The 17,301-nt window shown below is 55.4% G+C and overlaps 2 protein-coding genes and 1 long non-coding RNA gene across 7 annotated transcripts; 1 reads left to right on the forward strand and 2 right to left on the reverse strand.

The window, feature by feature from the left end:
- Positions 1 to 598: 598 nt before the first annotated feature.
- On the reverse strand, positions 599 to 5,247 carry TRIM47 (tripartite motif containing 47). Of its 4 annotated transcripts, none has more exons than XM_088802391.1 (6): positions 4,462 to 5,247; positions 3,338 to 3,457; positions 2,699 to 2,929; positions 2,325 to 2,523; positions 1,797 to 1,868; positions 599 to 1,552 (listed from the first exon to the last, which is right to left on the reverse strand). In XM_088802391.1, exons 1-6 carry the CDS (start codon positions 5,140 to 5,142, stop codon positions 912 to 914), a joined length of 1,944 nt encoding a protein of 647 aa, XP_088658517.1. In that variant the 5' UTR covers positions 5,143 to 5,247; the 3' UTR covers positions 599 to 911. The 4 variants fall into 4 exon arrangements, with proteins under 4 accessions (XP_088658517.1, XP_088658516.1, XP_088658519.1 ...); XM_088802390.1 differs by having other exon boundaries at positions 1,797 to 1,871; XM_088802393.1 differs by having other exon boundaries at positions 3,362 to 3,457; positions 4,462 to 5,246.
- Positions 5,248 to 10,922: 5,675 nt separating this feature from the next.
- On the reverse strand, positions 10,923 to 17,204 carry TRIM65 (tripartite motif containing 65). Of its 2 annotated transcripts, XM_019745550.3 has the most exons (6): positions 15,875 to 17,204; positions 14,522 to 14,617; positions 14,020 to 14,253; positions 13,760 to 13,934; positions 13,557 to 13,625; positions 10,923 to 12,084 (listed from the first exon to the last, which is right to left on the reverse strand). In XM_019745550.3, the coding sequence occupies exons 1-6, from the start codon at positions 16,310 to 16,312 to the stop codon at positions 11,510 to 11,512; spliced, it is 1,587 nt and encodes a 528-aa protein (XP_019601109.2). In that variant the 5' UTR covers positions 16,313 to 17,204; the 3' UTR covers positions 10,923 to 11,509. The 2 variants fall into 2 exon arrangements, with proteins under 2 accessions (XP_019601109.2, XP_019601110.2); XM_019745551.3 differs by lacking the exon at positions 13,557 to 13,625.
- On the forward strand, positions 14,613 to 15,816 carry LOC141568960 (uncharacterized). The gene is made up of 2 exons (XR_012492298.2): positions 14,613 to 15,298; positions 15,583 to 15,816. It is a non-coding gene; the product is annotated as an uncharacterized LOC141568960 (long non-coding RNA).
- Positions 17,205 to 17,301: the final 97 nt, after the last annotated feature.

Raw genomic sequence — 17,301 nt, forward strand, 5'->3', positions numbered from 1 at the left:
GCTGGGGTACAGGGCATGGGTCTCCCCATCCTGGAGGCTGAGCACTGTTCCAGCCACACAGCTGGGTGTGGAGACGTGAGGCAGATTCCAGAGGAGGACATAGGTCCCTTTACTGTACGTGTTCTCGCCTCCAGCCACACGGTGGGCCAGCTCAGTCACAGCCTTCATAGGTTGAGAAGGTGTGTGTGTGAAAGAAACTCTAGTTCTCAGACTTTCTTGCCCACGTCCAGGAGGGAGTGGTGCTCTGCTCCTGGGGGGAAGTGATGTCTGCACTTAATCCTGGGCACAAACACTATAAGGCAGGGCCAGAACTAGGCTGTGGCCTGGAGGATGAAAATAGCTGATGGGAACCAGGACAGCCAAAGCAAACACTTGGGCAGCCAGAGTGACTGGGGCTGGACCCCCATGGGAGAAGCCACCTCTAGCTGCCTCTTCCCAGGACCAGGGAGTAGGTCTGCCCCAAAGGGCCCAGGCTCTCCCTCCCAACAGGGATCCTGGCACCAGGGGCCCCATTCCCTTCTCCTGTCTTTCAAGAGAGGCTCTTAAAAGATAAGAAATACGAGGAATTCTTGGTGGGTGAAGGATAGGAAAGGGAGTCTTTCATTCAACACGTTTATTAAGCACCTACTATGTGCCAGGCACTGTCCTAGGAATCTAGAAAAGTAGGGGTTCTGTCCTCCTGGATCTGTCCCAGCTGTGGCTCCCTGTCCTGGAAACAAGGCCTGTGGGGGAACAGGGTCATTTGAAGGGGTCTGGGGAGCCTGTTCCCTGGGAGGTGGACGGCCAAGTGTATGGCAGGCGGAGGCCTCTAGAAGTGAGATGGCTGGTGCCTTCCCTGGGGCAAGCCGAGGGTGCAGAGACACAGAGTACCCAGGAGCTGAGACAGCCGCAGGAGGCCCAGGCCCCCTGCATCACCTCCTCTTCAGTACAGATATGCAGGACTTCTTGAGGGGCCCGATCTGCAGATGGGCGTCCACACTCTCCAGGAAGAAGGCAGGCTTGAGCCTGCTCGCAAAGAGCCCCGAAAAGTGGCTGTCCAGGCGGCTCTGGAAGGGGTCAATGGGGGAGGCTGGGGGACCACTCCGCCGGGCCCGGGTCGCCTTCAGCCTCCGCAGAAGGCTCATCTTGCCATCCCGTACGGCATAGAAGACCAGGGCTCGGTCGGCGTATTCCAGGCAAATCCCGACCGTGGGAGAGAAGGGGTGAGGCAGAGTCGCCTCCAGCCCATGGAACCAGACCGAGAAGTTGCGTCCATTCCACTGTAGGCAGCAGGAGTGGGCGTTGCGGCCAAGCCGGCCCCGGTCATAGGGCTCTTGTGGGGAGAAGTCTTCAGCCATGACCCCCACGCTGACCCAACCTTCAATGATCTCCACCTCCCAGTAGTACGTGCCCCGGTCCATGGCACCCTCGCCCAGCACCTGCTCACAGTGGGTGAAGCGGGTGGGCGACTCAGGGTAGTTGATGGGACATAGCACCCTTTTCACACCTTTGGTTCCAAACAGCTGCAGGAACTTGTCTGCCGTGTCACTATCCAGGTCCACGATGTAAGCAACTGCTCCCAGGGAGGGAAAAGAGACGCAGGGCTCAGGCCAGGCTCAGATGGGATGGCCCCTTCCCTATGTACCCACCTCCCCAAACACAACCTCTCCTCATCTTTGCAACCAGAACGACTCATCCTTGCTGGAGAGCTACCCATGAGCTGGCCTAGTTCAGCCAATGAACAAGGGAGGGGAATCCAAGAGCTCCTGTGCCAGGGTCCGGCCCGGCAGCCATCGGAGGGCCCAGTGTCTACTTACACTTGAGGAAGTAATCCCTGGAGGCCTCACTCTCCAGGTGGCCGGTGCTATCAGGATCCTGGGACTCAGCATCTGCTACAGAAGATGAGACACTGGGGAGGGGGTCTCCCCAGCTACCTGGGGCTGGGTGCTATGCAAAGTGTCCCCTGCAGCTGTGACCCCAATTGCCTCTGCCCCCCAATTCCTCCCAGCATCCCCAGTCTCCTGGGACAGGCACACACCCAAATATGGCACCCTGTGTTCATATGCATGCCTGGTCCTCAGGTACTCCCCCTGCTCCAATTGACCCCGGACCCCAGCCCCTCTGAAGCTAGAGGGTGGGCTAGGAGAAACCCCCTCTGCCCTGTAGCCTGTGGCCAAAGGGGCTGACTGGTCATTATAGGGTGGTGGCTCCAGTCACTGGCAAGATTTGGGTCCCACCCTGCACCAGGCACACAGTTTCCATCCTCCACTCCTGAATGGGCACCCGGCCTGGGGGCCTGTGAGGGAAGACTGGGGAACAGTGAGTCACTTGGAGGAGGCACCCACCTTCCATGCCGAGCTTCTGCAGCCCGTCCTCGTCACCGCTCAGCCCCCGCAGCTGCTCCCACTGGCTGGCGCAGGCCACACTCAGCACCTCTTTCACTGCCCTCACAGCTTGGGATGACTTAGTGAAGCTGAGCTCCCTTGGGGGAGTGGGCCCAGGGCCGCACCCCTCCTCCAGGGCCAGCCTGAGTGCCAGGAGCTCCTGTGCCAGATAAATGCCCAGTGAGGCCCCGCTGGCCATACGTCCTCCCAGCTGGGGGGAGACAGCTCTGCCAGGAACTGTCTGGTTCCACTGTCTTCTCCTCCCTCTGTTTCCTGCCTGGCCCCCACCCCACCCCACCCCACAGGCCCTCTCTGCTCCGAAGAGCTGCTTTTACCTGTAGGAAGCTGACTGAGTCGGCCTCAGGGACCCGACTGAGGTTGAGGCGGGCCTGGCTTAGCCTGCTGCGCTGTTCCTCCTGCTTCCGCAGGTCGCCCTGGGAGCGGCTCAGCATGGTGGCCTCCCCCTCCTCGATGAAGCCCAGCACCTCCTTCTGGAACCCCTGCAGGGTGGCTGCAGCTTCCGCAAACAGCCTGCTCACCCTCTCCCGTTCTGCCCCGGCTGCGCTCTGTGCAGGACGACAGTGGGGGCAGCAGTGAGGGCCAAGAACATCATTGTTTGGGCCCCATCCTTCCCAGACCCCACTTTCCCAACCTGCCCTGTTGGGGAGACAGAGGGTCCAGCTCGAGCTGCCCTGGGTCTATGTCAAGTTAGGGGAGAGGCTCATGCTCAGTGGGCCGGGCAATGCCCTGAGCACAGGCTTTCTTGGACTGGACTGGATCACGACACTGCCAGGAGCCTACGGCAGGAGAGAACGGGGTTAGGGTGTGGTCTGCCCCCGATGAGGGCCACCGTACTGACCTTGATGAGGCCACTGTCCTGACCTTGATGAGGCCCCTGTACTGACCTTGATGAGGCCACTCTACTGACCTTGATGAGGCCACTGTACTGACCTTGATGAGGCCACTGTACTGACCTTGATGAGGGCCACCGTACTGACCTTGATGAGGGCCACCGTACGCCGGGACTGTGCAATGCGGGCGCCCAGCTCGTCCATGCGGTCCTCCACAGCACTCAGAACTTTGGGCTGCTCAGTCTGTGGATGACACCCTTCATGAGGACAGGGTCTGGCAGAGGCTACAGCCCTGCACTGGGGTCCCAGACCTCACCAAGGGGTGGGAGAGGGTGACCCAGGAGTGGTATCTGTGCACAGGTGGGACTGGGAGTGGCCATGATGTCCCACATTATGCCAGCGGTTCCTCAAGCCCAGGCTGGTGTTATTCCCAAATGCCCAGGGAGAATGCAGGCTGGCTGTGGGTTGTCCGCCTCCCTTCTCTGACCAGTGGGCCAGTACAGGGCCATCCACGGTCCTCAGTGTTGCTCACATTCATCTGGGAACTTCCATCAGAAGGGAAGAGGCACAGAATGAGAGGGGCTGCACAAGAGGCAATCAGCTGATCTGGGGATCTCTGTCCCCAAAGACTCTGTGCCCCCAATCCAGGCTTGAAAAATGGGGATTCCGGGCAAACCCCCTGGGTCTTATGAGTCACCGCTTCAGGCAGGAGAGACGGAAAATCCCAAGGCTGAGGCGCCAAGACTGGGCTGGAGGCCAAAGGAAACTGGGGGAGGAGGCAGCCCGCCCAACTGCGCGCATATGCTCTAACCACGGCCCCCCGGAACAGCTGGACAGAGCGGTCTGTGTGCTCAGCCGCGCTCAAGTGGCCTGCCACACCCATCTAAACCTCCTGCCTCAGGCCTGGGCACATCTGAGCTGGGACCCGCATGAGCCCGGCAGGCGCATCAGCCACGCTGCAGGTACCAGACGCCCGAGATCCTGGCTCCATGCTGCCTTAGATCCGCACCGCCCGCTGGGGCTTCGGCTCCCTTGCCCGCCCTTCGGGTCCTTTATGTGTTCTCACTGGGTCCCCCCAGTCCCCTATCCCATCTTAAGCGGAATGACATTGTCAGGGCTGGAAGGGACAGGAAAGATCCTCAAGTTAGAGGAGGAAGTTAAGACCCAGCCCGGGAAGGTCCATGACCCTGGGCAGGCTCGAGCGGCGTGTCACCCGCCCCGGCCCGCCCGCACTCCCTGAGCCCTACCTCCTGGAGCGTGCGCTCCTGCTCCAGCGATACCAGCTCGTGGCCCCGGTGCTCCTGGGCAGCGCAGGCCTCGCACAGGCACACGCGCTCGGCACGGCAGTAGCGCTCGAGCGGCCGCAGGTGGCGTGGGCACAGGCTCTCCTCCAGCCGACGCAGCGGCGGCACCAGGCGGTGGCCGCGCAACGCGGGACTGCGCTCGTGCGGGCCCAGGTGCGCGGGGCAGAAGGAGGCGAGGCAGGAGAGGCAGGAGAGCGCAGCGGGCAGCGCGGCACCCTCGGGGCACGCGTCGCAGCGCACCGGCTCTTCACCCGCCGGCCACGGCTCGGGCGCGCAGGGAGCGGACGGCTCCGGGGCGCTGGGCGGAGCGCTGGGCGCCGAGGGCTCGGGAGCCGGGGACGGGGCCCGGGCCAAGCCGGGCCCGGGCCCGGGCCCGGAGCCCTGGCGGAGCTGCAGCAGCTCGGACAGCGTGTGGTTCTTGCGGAGCTGCAGGCCGTCGGGGAAGGGCTCCTGGCACAGCGGACAGCGGGCCGCGCCTCCGGGCCCGCCGGCGCCACCCGCGCCGCGGTGCGGCCAGAGCGTGCCCAGGCAGGCGAGGCAGAAGTTGTGGCCGCAGGGCAGCGTCACCGGCTCCCGCAGCGACTCCAGGCAGATGGGGCAGCTGAAGGGTCCGCTGCCGTCCATGGCTCCGCGGCCACCGGGCACCGCCTGTTCTGCTCCCGCCTGGGAGGGACCCGGAGCGTTCCCACCAGGGCACCGCCCCCTGGGACCGAGGCCAAGGGTCCGGCCTCCGTCTGTCCTCGGCTCGGACCGCCCCCCCAGCGCCACAGGCCTGCCCGGCGGTCCCGACACCCGGCCCCAGCTCAGTCCGTTCCGGGCCTCCTCTGGGCCCCGCCGGATTCCGAGCGGATCCTGGGCGATGGTCCCTCCTGGGTCAGCGGGTGTGAGGGGAGGGCTCTGCTGAAAGGGGTGTGAGAGAGGGAGGAAGGCAGAGAATGGAAGGAGGACACACTGGAAGGAAGGTGGGAAGGAGTTCATCCCTCTGTTACCCCTCCAACCCTCCCCCACCCATGGCCAGGCCTGGGGATCCCAAGGCCACTGTGTCACGCCAGTACCTTCCTCCTGCAGACTTCTCTGCACCGTTAGAAAAGCTCCTGAGCTGCTGACTGCAGAGAAAAATAACTGCTGATATATGCATGTGTTTGCCCCTTAGCACTCTGTTTACCCCCCAGTGGGGAACTTGGACTTTTCTAAACCTGAAATGGGAAGTTGATGTCACCCTCCAAGTCTTTGGTCTGAGGAATTCAGTTCCAGGCCATGCACACTCACGGGCACCTATGGTGTGCCTGGGGCCCGGGGTGGAGGTTCCCTCAGTGGAGGCATTTGTTAAGACTCATCTTACTATGCGCTTAAAAAGCTGCATTTTAATCCATTAGTCCATGCTGATCTAAATAAACGACTGGATAAATAAATACTGGGGGAGAATAGACACATTTCCCATTCAGAAGAATTGCAAATAATTTTTGTAGATACTCCGAGGTGGCACATAACCTCCCACTCTTTAAGAGTGGGCTGTGCATAGTAACTTTCTTCCAAAGGGAGCAAAAGAGTAACTCTACAGTGGAGAAATCTGACAAATACTACCTCAGCCAGGTGACCAAGGTCAACATCAAAATGGTAAGTCGTATTGGTAGTAAGCTCCCTCGAGATGATGTGGTCTTCCTCTTCAAAAACCCACCAACCCATTCCAATTATGACTAAAACATCAGACAAACCCCAGTTGAGGAACAGTCTATAAAATACCTGACCAGTTCCTCTGGACACTGTCAAGGTCATCAAAAACAAGGGAAACCTGAGAAACTCACAGCCAAGAGAAGACTAAGGAGACATGACGACTAAATGTGATGTGTATCCTGGATGGGCTCCTGAAAAAAGGACATTAAGGAAAACAGTAAGGAAATTTGAATAAATTACGGAATATACTTACTGAGAATGTATCAATATTGGCTCTAATTGTGACAAGTAGGCATACCACATTCATATACAATGATAACAAAAGGGGAAACTGGGAGTGAGGTATATGGAAACTCTGATTATCTTTGCAACCTTTCTGTAAATATATAACTATTCTAAAATTAAAAGTTTATTTTAAGAATGTAGAATAATGGAGGCAAGTCTTCCTATCCTGAGGACCATGGACCTCCCGCTGATGAGACCCCGAAGTGGAAAGAATAAAAGGGTGGTCCATCTAGAGTTGGGGCTTCACCTTTCTCACCGGGACGCTTCTTGAAGCCTGGTGCAGCTTTTCAAAGTAATGCTTTTAAATGCATCAAATTAAATGCATCAAATTCCATGGAAACCAATTACATTGAAACACAGGTACAAAATATTGAGGAAACAACTTTGTGATAAAGTGATATATGTGTTTCTTTAACACAATAAATAACAAGATCTGATGGGGGCCTAACAATTACTGTATTTTTTAAACAGTGATGAACATACGTGTTATTTCAAGTTCTCTGTCACCACTGCCCCATGCTATGAAAATATCTGTAATTTCTATTGATGACAAGTCACAGGTATTGCTAATAGCATTGTGATGTGTCTTCTCCATTCATAATAGAAAGAAATGCTAAATTTCAGCTAAAGAACCATGAAAATGAAGCCAGAATCCAACCCCCGCCCCTGCCTCCAGAACTCCAGGTTAAGAATGTCTAATTTAGAAAGATGCTGTGCAGAGCCTCCTGACATCTTCCCTGGAAGGAGGGAAGAAAACTAAGATCTATTAAGTATTAAAAGAGGTGCAGTCTATATCTGGGGGATTTATGGGAAAGGAGGGGAGGAATTGTGGAGGCCCGCGTGGAGGAAGTGGCATGTGAGCTGGGCTTTCGCAGACTGCTAGGACTTAGGCATGCATAATAGACGGTGGGAAAGATCTTCGGGCAGAAGGAGTAGCAGAGGGAGATGGCCTGGGTGTGCCTGCTTTGGCAGGAAGGCGGATAATGAGTTCCATACGTTGGTTTCCACAAGGAATACTTGCTCATGACCATCCCTTTTGTACCAAGACCCAGTTACAGTTCAGAGGCTCAGACAAGGGCGCCACCCCGCTCCTCAGCTTGGAAGCCAGGCTGCCTGGGCTTGCTGAGACCACAGACCAGCCTGATTCTGGAGGGGAGAGTGGTACCTTTTGGATTAGGGGGTTCTCAGGGGGAAGTCCCAGCCAACCCTCTGCTCCCCACCTCACATCCTGTTCAGGAAGATCTGCTCCCACAGGAAAGATTGCAATTTGTCAGAACGGTGGCATTTTGATATTTCATGTCCATTATCATAGCTTTAAAGTTGTTCCCATTAATTTAAATGAATTGGCTCTCGAGGGGTTAGCGTAACTGGCATTTCTGAGTTCTGCTGGAGCATGTTCATGCTTGCGTCTCACTCTGCCCTTGCAAGGACTGTGTTGTGAAGGGTAGGAGATGGAATTCCAACAGGTTTCATATCTTGCCGGAGGTCACATACCTAGTCCTGCAGAGGAGGAAAATTTTAAACCCAGAAAGTGCAACCTGAAAATAATCCTAAACCTCATGTATGACCCTGTCTGACTGCAGTTTTGCTTAATTAAGAAAAGAAGTCATACAGAAACAAAAACAAACAAGCAAAAGCACTCCAGCCAATGAGAATAATTGACAAGCCATCATAGCTTTGCTTGCATCTCTGAAAGAAACTGAAATGGGACCTGAGCCGTGACCCACGGCAGCACTTCTTTTTCTTTATGCTTCTAATGTACTTTTAAAAATTGGATTTGTACTTATTTCAAAACATTTAGAGTATTTAAAAAGTAAACAATTTAATGAGGCTTACAATAATATAAACTGGCAGTCCTGTGTCCCACCTACTCCAGATTGTTGCTCCCACAGACAACCAGTCTCAGCTCTTAACTTTCTATCAGCTGTTATCTCCACATCTCTAAAGCACGTGCTCAGGAGCCTTGAACCTCTGTGTGGATGTCGTGCTTGCATTTCTGGAGATTTAGATTCTTTATCAACGCTCTTTTGTGTTGAATTCTATTGCTTGGATCCTGGGTCTTCTTTCCCTTCACTGATTTACTTCTTAATTTTTGAAAAGTCCTTTTTCTGGGAACTTCTGGAGAACGTGCCTGCAAAAGTCTTTGTTCAGGCTTCATCCTTGATTGACAGCTTTGGCTGGGTATGGGATTCTAGAATGGAAATCCTTTTTCCACAGAATCTCAAAGGCCTGGCTCCATTGTCCTCTAGCTTCCATTCCCATGTTACTTGAAATCACGTTTCCTGAAGTTGCCAGGCTGCTCCCTTCCTTCCTTTCCTGCCTGGGAAAGAGTAGTCTCTCCTCTCCACCCTCAACTCTGGCCTCCAACCCAGCTCCCACCAACTCCATTGGCCCCTAAGGCCCTTGTCTTTTAAAATCTCTCCTGGTCTTCCCTATCCTTGCTCTGTGTGCCCATTCTCACAGAAGCCCAGAAAATGGGGGGTGGGGGGCCAGAAATGCTGGGAATACACACAGGCTGTTCAAACGGTACACTCTGAAGTCTATACCTTTTCCTTCTATATCAATGCATTTTTCCTGGAGAGGAGATGGAGAATTCTGTCAGAATCAAGTGGGCTGAGTGAATTTAATGTGTAGTACCTTTCTGAGAGATTTGTAACTGCTTGTCCCCACACCTAGAGAAGCATTGTCCCATTGCACATGCCATAAAATGGCAGTAGCATCTTATCATATGAAATAAAGGTTAATAGTCACAATACAGAACATGCCACAGAACAATATGCAAAGGACCAACAACTTGAAAAAAAGTAAATTCATAGAATAAATGACCCAAAATGCTTCTCACCATGAACAAAGAAAGGGGGCCAGTCTTCCTTTCTCTGTCCCTTTCAGAGTGTGGGCTCAGCCAGCTGGACACACATTGGGTCTTTGGGATCAGGAGGGATGGTAGGAATCTGCATGCGGGGGCAGCCAGCAATGATGGCCACCTGGCTAGCCCAATCCTGCTTCCTACCCCACTGGGCTTTTGGCTCCTGCCCTTCACCCAGCTGTTCAGCTAGGTCCCGACCATCTCCTGTCACTCGGCTGGGCTGCCCAGTGTTAGAACCCCCTTGTCATGTTTGGGGAACTCCTCACCTGAGGAATCTTACTGGAAGCTGCTCGCCCAGGCTGCATCAGTCAGAGGCCTGGCCCTATCCTTGAACAGAGAGCCACACTGCAGAGGAGCATGGCCACAAGGTGGAGTTTGCAACTGTGGCAGTGACCGAGGCCAGGCTGCAATGTGGGAGGGAGACATAGTTTTCACAGATTTAAAAATATTTTGTATTTTTTTGAGTATGTGGTTTTGCATGTTATCCTTCAAAAACCTTTCCATGTGAAATACATGTAAATACATGAGTATGTAAAACCTGTACGTATGAGAGTATAAAATCTGTATGCACAGTATAAAAAGTTATAAAGCAAACACCCTTGTAATCACCACCCAGATCAAGAATTGGGACGTTTTCAGTAACAAAATTGCAGCTGCCCTGACCCGGCAGCTCCACTTCCAGAAACACAAGCAAAAACGTGTGCAGGAATCTTCACGGAAGCACGTGGTGAGTGTCAAAAGCCAAAATAAAAGGACCTCGAGCTGGGCTGGCACCTATATATATCACTGCACGTAATCCCCACACCCATGTAGGGATGCCCGGGCCAAGGCTTGGCGACAATGTGGCTGGTGTGATGGGGGGCGGTGGCGGGGTCCGGTGCAGGGAGCAACCTGACTCAAGCTTGCCTACGGACATGGCCGTAAACATGGCCAAAGCTTTCGGCTCAAAAATATTCATCACGGCAGGGGCCAGCCCGGTGGCTCAGGCGGTTAGAGCTCCATGCTCCTAACTCTGAAGGCTGCGGGTTCGATTCCCATGTGGGCCAGTGGGCTCTCAACCACAAGGTTGACGGTGCAATTCCTCGGTTCAATTCCTCGAGTCCCCCAAGGGATGGTGGGCTCCACACCCTGCAACTAAGATTGAACCCAGAACCTTGAGCTGAGCTGCCACTGAGCTCTCGGATGGCTCAGTTGTTGGTTGGAGCGCAGGCTCTCAACCACAAGGTTGCGGGTTCGACTCCCACAAAGGATGGTGGGCTGTGCCCCCTGCAACTAGCAATGGCAACTGGACCTGGAGCTGAGCTGCGCCCTCCAGAACTAAGACTGAAAGGACAACAACTTGAAACTGAACAGCACCCTCCACAACTAAGATTGAAAGGACAACAACTTGACTTGGAAAAAAGTCCTGGAAGTACACACTGTTCCCCAATAAAGTCCTGTTACCCTTCCCCAATAAAATCTTTAAAAAATATATATATTCATCACGGCAATATTTTTATAGCCCCAAATAAAACCATTAAAGTGTCCACTAATTCAGGTAAATAAATCCTGGTCGTCACCAGAATGACTGATTAAATGGTCATCATTCAGGGGAAATTTTTAATAATATGAAAAATGCTTACATTAAAGAAAAATGCAGAAAACACAATTGTCTATGGAATTCAGTCAGAAAGATGTGCAAAATCAAAGACTAAAATATACCAAAATGTTAAGAAAGAAAAGGAGATAAAAATCACTTTTCTCTAGGAATGGTTTGTGGTTCGCTGCCCCACACTCTGACGCTCCTTTGGTCGACACTGTCTCGGTGGGACGGACACTGGAGCTGGTAAGTAGCCCATTTTGCTGCACTGTGGTGTGTGCAGCACTGCACGTGCTCTCCTGTAGGAGCAGGAGCTCGTGGACGCTGCACTAGCCTCTGAGGGTCAGGCAGCACCTAGAAAGGGGCCCTGCTTAGGGCAGGGTCCTCCCATTTTATTCCATTCCTAGTCCGTCCCCTTCAAAGATGCTGGAAAAGTAAACCCCAGTTTGGGGGTTACCCCTCCACCCCTGCAAGTGGCCCAGCCTGGTCCTGAGTCAGTCTTCTGGCCAAGAGCTGGTCCCATTGTAGCTGTGGCCTCAGGTCCCCAGGCCAGCTCTTGGGGGCACCTGTTTCTAGCCCGGAGTTCCTCAGCTGAGCTCCGAGGCCTCATCCTGGAGCCCTGGAAGGAGCTTGGCCTCGGGCCGATGGCACAAGTTCAGGGTCCTACCTTCCAGGAGCCAGAAGATGGGGTAGAGGGGCCGGGTGAAGATGGCATGAAAGGTATGCAGGGGCTGGGTCTCAGGCTCCAGGCTATAGAAGGTGAGGCAGCCAGAGACCAGGTCCAAGTCCATGCCCAGGAGATTCCCTGACACGCTTGGGAGGCGCTGGGCCTCCCCATTGTGCCAGGCCTGGGCGCTATCCTCCTGAATGCAGAGGCCCCAGGAGCTGGGCCCACGGCCAATATTGTCTGTGTAAGTCCCCAGCTTGCGCCGCGTCAGTTCTGGGTAGGCGACGCCCAGTGTCACCGAGTGGTTAGATGTGCGCACCTCCCAGTAGTGGCGCCCAGACTGGAAACTCTGGGCGCACTGCACCTGCCAGAGCTCGAAGCTGTCTGGCCCGGCCAGCTCCCGGGGCTTTCGACGGTGCTTTACCTGCTGGTCCTGTTGAGACAGGTAGAGGTGTCGGTTGGCACTGTCTGGATCAAAGGTCAGATTGCGATAATCTGTTGGGGGAGAGAGGTGATAAGACAGGTTTGGGTAAACAGGACCGAACCTGGGGGGGGCAGCCATTGACTGGGGGTGGGGAGCTCCAACTTCAATTTACATAACACACGCAAAGGTTGCGATAACAAATTTAACTGCACCTTCCCCCACCCCAACAGACAAAGCTGAACACAATAGAAGATTCCACTACCCGCCAACTCAAATCATATCCTGGTTAGAAAATATACGAGGTCGGACAATTAAATTCACAAACTTGTTACAACTATGTTGCTAACCTTTTTTGATATCAGAGGGATTATTCATTATGAATTTGTACCAACTGGACAAACCGTTAACCAAGTTTACTATTTGGAAGTGCTTGAAAGGCTGCATGAAAAAGTTAGACGACCTGAACTTTTCGCCAACAATTCATGGGTCTTGCATCATGACAACGCACCAGCTCACACGACACTATCTGTGAGAGAGTTTTTAGCCAGTAAACAAATAACTGTATTGGAACACCCTCCCTACTGGCCTGATCTGGCCCCCAATGACTTCTTTCTTTACCCGAAGAGAAAGGAAATATTGAAATGAAGACATTTTGATGACATTCAGGGCATCAAAGGTAAATACGCTGACAGCTCTGATGGCCGTTCCAGAAAAAGAGTTCCAAAATGGCTTTGAAAGGTGGACTAGGCACTGGCGTCAGTGCATAGCTTCCCAAGGGGGGTACTTCAAAGATGACCATAGTGATATTCAGCAATAAGGTATACAGCACTTTTTCTAGGGTGAGTTCGCGAACTTAATTGTCATACCTCATAAAACCCCAGCTAAACAGAAACCCGCTGCAACTGTCTACTCTAGACTCTACCCCCAGCAACCCTTCTGCTGGTGTTTCTCTTCTTAAATAAACTTTCTAACTTCTATTTGTTCATGACTCAATAATTCTTTCACAACCCATGAGCGAGCAACACAAGATGACCCGAAGATGAGAGGGCAGGATGCCTGCACACATCCACCCGCCTGTCCCCAGAGGGGAGAGAGCAACTGAAACCTTGTTGCCAGAACGCTAAACGTCTACTACGCATATTGCAAGCTGAGCGAGCACTGCATTCACGTCATCACAGCATTCAGTCCTCGAGACAACCTGAGACAGAAACTTCCAGGAGCCCCATTTCACAGATGAGAAAACTGAGGTCCAGAAAGGTAACCGAACTTGATGGTAAGTGGCAGAATCGTGACTGATCCCAGGTTTGTGTGCCTAGAATCTCCTTAAATCTGATACTGGTTCCACATGTAAGAGGCATGCATTCTGCAGCAGTTGTGCAGGTGGGCAACGCCAGACCCAGGCAAGGGCATGGACAGGACAGTCACAGCAAGTGACACACTCACACATGTAGACAAACATGCACGTATATGCACCCATATGGGTGTATAACACACACACACACACACACACACACACACACACACACACGCTGAGCCTCCTTACTTTGCCAGAGGTTCCTCCTCAGTGGACAAACTGGGGGGCTTGGGACCGGTGCCAGGGGACCTGGGACCTCTAGGGGACAAAGCAGTGTTAGGGGAGTGTGGGTAGCTCACTGGGGGGGGGCCTGGGACCTGACTCCACTCCCACTCCCAATGGGAAGGACAGCTGGTCCAAGAGGGGTAGGGAGAGATCTGAGGTCACCTTACCCATGGGACCCAAGTCAGCAGCCTCAGCTGGTGCCCCAGGGGGGCTCCCCTTGTCCAGCAGGAGGCCACAAAGCTGGCTCAGGGACTCCTTCAGGTCACCCAGTTGCTGGTCTTCATCCCACTGTGGAGGAGTCAGTGGCCCGAGAGGCTCCGGGGGCACGAGGAACTGTGATTCCTGAGTCCCGGGGACAGCTGCAGTAAGCCTGGGCGCAAGGGGCAGGCATGCTGGCTCCCCAACCTGCTGCCCTGAGGCCTGGTACCTGCAGGAAGGTTTGGTCATCCAGCTGCTCCAGCAGGTCCCGGATCCTGCAGTCAGATCGAGCCATGGCCTCCAGGTGGCCCTGTAGTCGCTGCTCCTCGTCCTGGGCCTGCGCCAGCGCCTGTGTCTTGGCCGCCTCGATGTCCCTCAGTGCCAAGTTCCGACGCATCTCCAGGGCCTGCAGCAGGCAGCTGAACTTGCCAGAGACCATGGAGGCCAGCGTGCAGGCCGAGCTCTGGGTGGGCACAGGTGGAGCCTTGGGTGACCAGGGCCCTGCCCCATACCAAGGCAGGTCAGGGCCACAGCTGCCCACTGGGCTGAGGGGTGGGGACGTGAGGAGCCAGGGCCCCTGGAACTTCTTCCCCCTGCTCTGCACCTCACTTCATGCTTCCAGGAAGCATTTTCAAGGTAGCTCACACCTACTGCCCAGTGTCCCAGGGACCAGCTGGTGGCTGCCTGAAGGACACAACATGAAGACGTGGTGGGGACAGACAGGCCTATACCTGGATCTGGCTGCTTCGCTGTTGCAGCTCCCGTAGCTGGCTCTCAGCCTGGGTGGCCTGCTGTCGGGTGACCTCCAGCATGGCTCTCAGTCGGTCCTGTGGTGCCCACCAGGGGACGTGGGACAAGTGACAAAAGGGGCCAGGATTGGCGATGAAGTCCCCACTCAGTCACTCAACAAACAGCTGCAGATGCCATGCATACCCTTCTTGTGCCGCCCCAGGCGAGGCTGACCAGAGGGCCAGCACACAGAGCACTGGCCTTGGTCTGAGCCCCTGGAGAATTGGGTCAGAGTCCCAGGGAGGCATAAACAAAGCCCCTTCCACACCTGGAGCAGGGCAGTGCAGAAGCCTTAGGCCAAAGATCTGACTTCCAATCCCTCTTGCCATCTGAGCAACCTGGGGCAGTCCCCCCCGCCCTCTGGGCTATAACCAAACCCCGCCCCCCACACTGCCCCTAGTCAATAAATGAGAGCAATACTTCTGGCTTAGGTGGCCTTTTGGGGAAGGGGTGATGGCCCAAAGCACCAAAGCGGTTTCCGTGCCTAAGATGGGCTCTTCCAAATGCCTGGCCGGTTCTCAGCCCCAGCTTTGGGCCCCAGGGGAAGAGAGCACCACTCTTTGCTTGTGCCCCCCGCTGGCCCCCTGGAGGATCACACTGCTGTAGTCTCCTGGGAGCAAGACAAATCCCGTTCCCTGCCCTCCCTCCGGCTAGGACTTGGTTCCCTGCACCTGATCAAGAGCCTATCTTCCTTCTTCTCCACCCAGCAACACTTTAAGGTAAGGACTGCTGCAGTCCCCACTTCACAGATGAGGAAATGGGTGAGAGATGTTGATAGTTTGGCCAAAGTCATCAGATCTTCCTAAGTCCAATGCTCCACCTTTGTCCAGACCTCGCGTAGGATGTGGGAGGGCAGCCTTTCCTGGTTCACCTTGACTCTCCTCAGAGGACACCCATCTGTCCTCTCACACCATCATTTCCTCTCCCTCTAGCAAAATCCCAGCGCCTTTGGTGCACATGCCATGTGGTTGTACCACCTACCCCCCCTCCTTTTGGCTACTAGGTCTTCGTGCCACCAGCTGGAGCATCCCCACCTCATTCTGGGACTTCCGGAGCCACAGGGATTCTCCTCCAACACTCTGGCTCTGGGTTCCTCGGCCTCCTCACTTGCAGAGCCCTTTGCTATTCACTCCCGTAAGCTCACCCTGGGCCTGTCCGCAGTTTCCAAATCTCTATTCCAACTATGTTTTCTGACCACCACCACCTTTTATCTTGGAATAAAACATTCCAAAGCCGATTCCTGCCAAAGCTGCCCGCGCAAGGGGAGAGCAGGGCGGGGGACCCCGGTGTGTCACCTCGCGCTTCCGGCGCTCAGTGTCCAGCAGCGCCCGCTCGTGGAGGCGACACTCGCGCACCGTGCAGGCGCTGCACACGCTGCGGCCCTCGGTGAGGCAGAAGAGCTCAAGCGGCCGTCCGTGCCGGGGGCAGCGCGCACGGGGGCCCAGGCCCGGGCCGGGGTCCAAGGCGGGTCCCGGGTCCCGGCCGGGGTCGGGATCGGAGGAGGGCCGAGGGCGCACCACCTCGACCACGCCGCTGAGCGCCACATTGCGGCGCAGCTCGGCGCCGTCGGGGAAGGGCTCCCGGCACTCAGGGCACGCCTTCTCCTGGTGGCCCCACCAATCCCGGATGCAGCCCCCGCAGAAGTTGTGGCCGCAGGGCAGCGTCACCGGGTCCTGGTAGAGCCCCAGGCAGATGGAACAGGTCAGCTTGTCCTCCAGCATCTGAGTGGCCATGGCAGTAGCAGTTGGGAGGCAGGCCAGAGGCGCCGGGGGAGGGCCGGGTCTCTTAAAGGGCCCGCGAGCCTCGCGAGTGCAGCGGGGAGGAGCGAGGACTCGCCTAGGGAGACTAGCGTGACAGCCCTTCCCCGAGGACCCGGACTTGCAGCCACTCCTAGCGTCCACCGGCCGCAGCGCACCCAACCGACTCGTGCGTCTCCGCCCACGCCACGCACAAGGCCTCCCGCCTCCATCTAGGTTCCGAGCCACCTCTGCCTGCCTCCTGCCACCCCAGGCTGGGAGTGGGGATCTGACTCTCTCTGGTCCCAGTCTGGGACCTACATCCCGTTTCCCTAGACCCTCAGGCCAGCAGCTCCGGTGCAGGGGATCCTGCCCCAGCCTCTAGACAAGAACCCCACCGGGCCTGGGGCTTCTTTCTGGCGTAGGGCATCAGGAACCTCTTCTGGGCCCATCTGAAAATCTAGTAACAGCATCTACCTCCCAGGGCTTTGGGCGGTTAAATGAGATAGTGCAGGTGGGAGTGCTTGGCAATGAGCAGGGGACACAGTGCTAAGTGCTCTCTGCTGACCTGAGGTGCTCGGCTGCACTTGTCCCTTGAGCTGTTTCAGGCATTTGCCAAACCAGGGTGCCTCCCTTCTCTAGGCTTCTCATAAAGAGGTGGAAATTTCTGGTCACCGAGAGACGGGGACCAGTCCACAGTGTTTTTTCATACCCTTGAAGAGAAACCCAAAGCGCCCTTTCACTGCACTTGCAATCCCCTGGGTGTGGCCCTCTGCTGGGGACTTCCTTGTTAGCAGGTCTAGGCTGTTCTGGCACCACTCTTCCTGGAAAAAGGGCACAAATCTTGTGACTGGCTACTGGGCAGTCTTTTCCTTCTGTACTTGTCTTCAGCCACTGGATCACCCTCCCGACACCCTCAGGAGGCAGAGGTGTGGAGCCACCTCCTGGGGTGGGAGGCACGCATGAAGCAAACAACTCCATAGGTG

Source organism: Rhinolophus sinicus, chromosome 12, assembly GCF_057876585.1.
Source record: "Rhinolophus sinicus isolate RSI-liver-muscle chromosome 12, RSI-T2T, whole genome shotgun sequence".
NCBI lineage: Eukaryota > Metazoa > Chordata > Mammalia > Chiroptera > Rhinolophidae > Rhinolophus > Rhinolophus sinicus.

Coding starts and splice junctions, on each gene's coding strand:
- TRIM47 (XM_088802390.1), bottom strand. CDS start 5,142: ATGGACGGCAGCGGACCCTTCAGCTGCCCCATCTGCCTGGAGTCGCTG. Junction 2,524..2,698: donor ACTCAGTCAGCTTCCTACAG/GTAAAAGCAGCT, acceptor TATCTGGCACAG/GAGCTCCTGGCACTCAGGCT. Junction 1,872..2,324: donor GCAGAAGCTCGGCATGGAAG/GTGGGTGCCTCC, acceptor CATCTTCTGTAG/CAGATGCTGAGTCCCAGGAT.
- TRIM65 (XM_019745550.3), bottom strand. CDS start 16,312: ATGGCCACTCAGATGCTGGAGGACAAGCTGACCTGTTCCATCTGCCTG. Junction 14,618..15,874: donor CTGAGCGCCGGAAGCGCGAG/GTGACACACCGG, acceptor TGGGCACCACAG/GACCGACTGAGAGCCATGCT. Junction 14,254..14,521: donor AGCGAAGCAGCCAGATCCAG/GTATAGGCCTGT, acceptor GTGCCCACCCAG/AGCTCGGCCTGCACGCTGGC.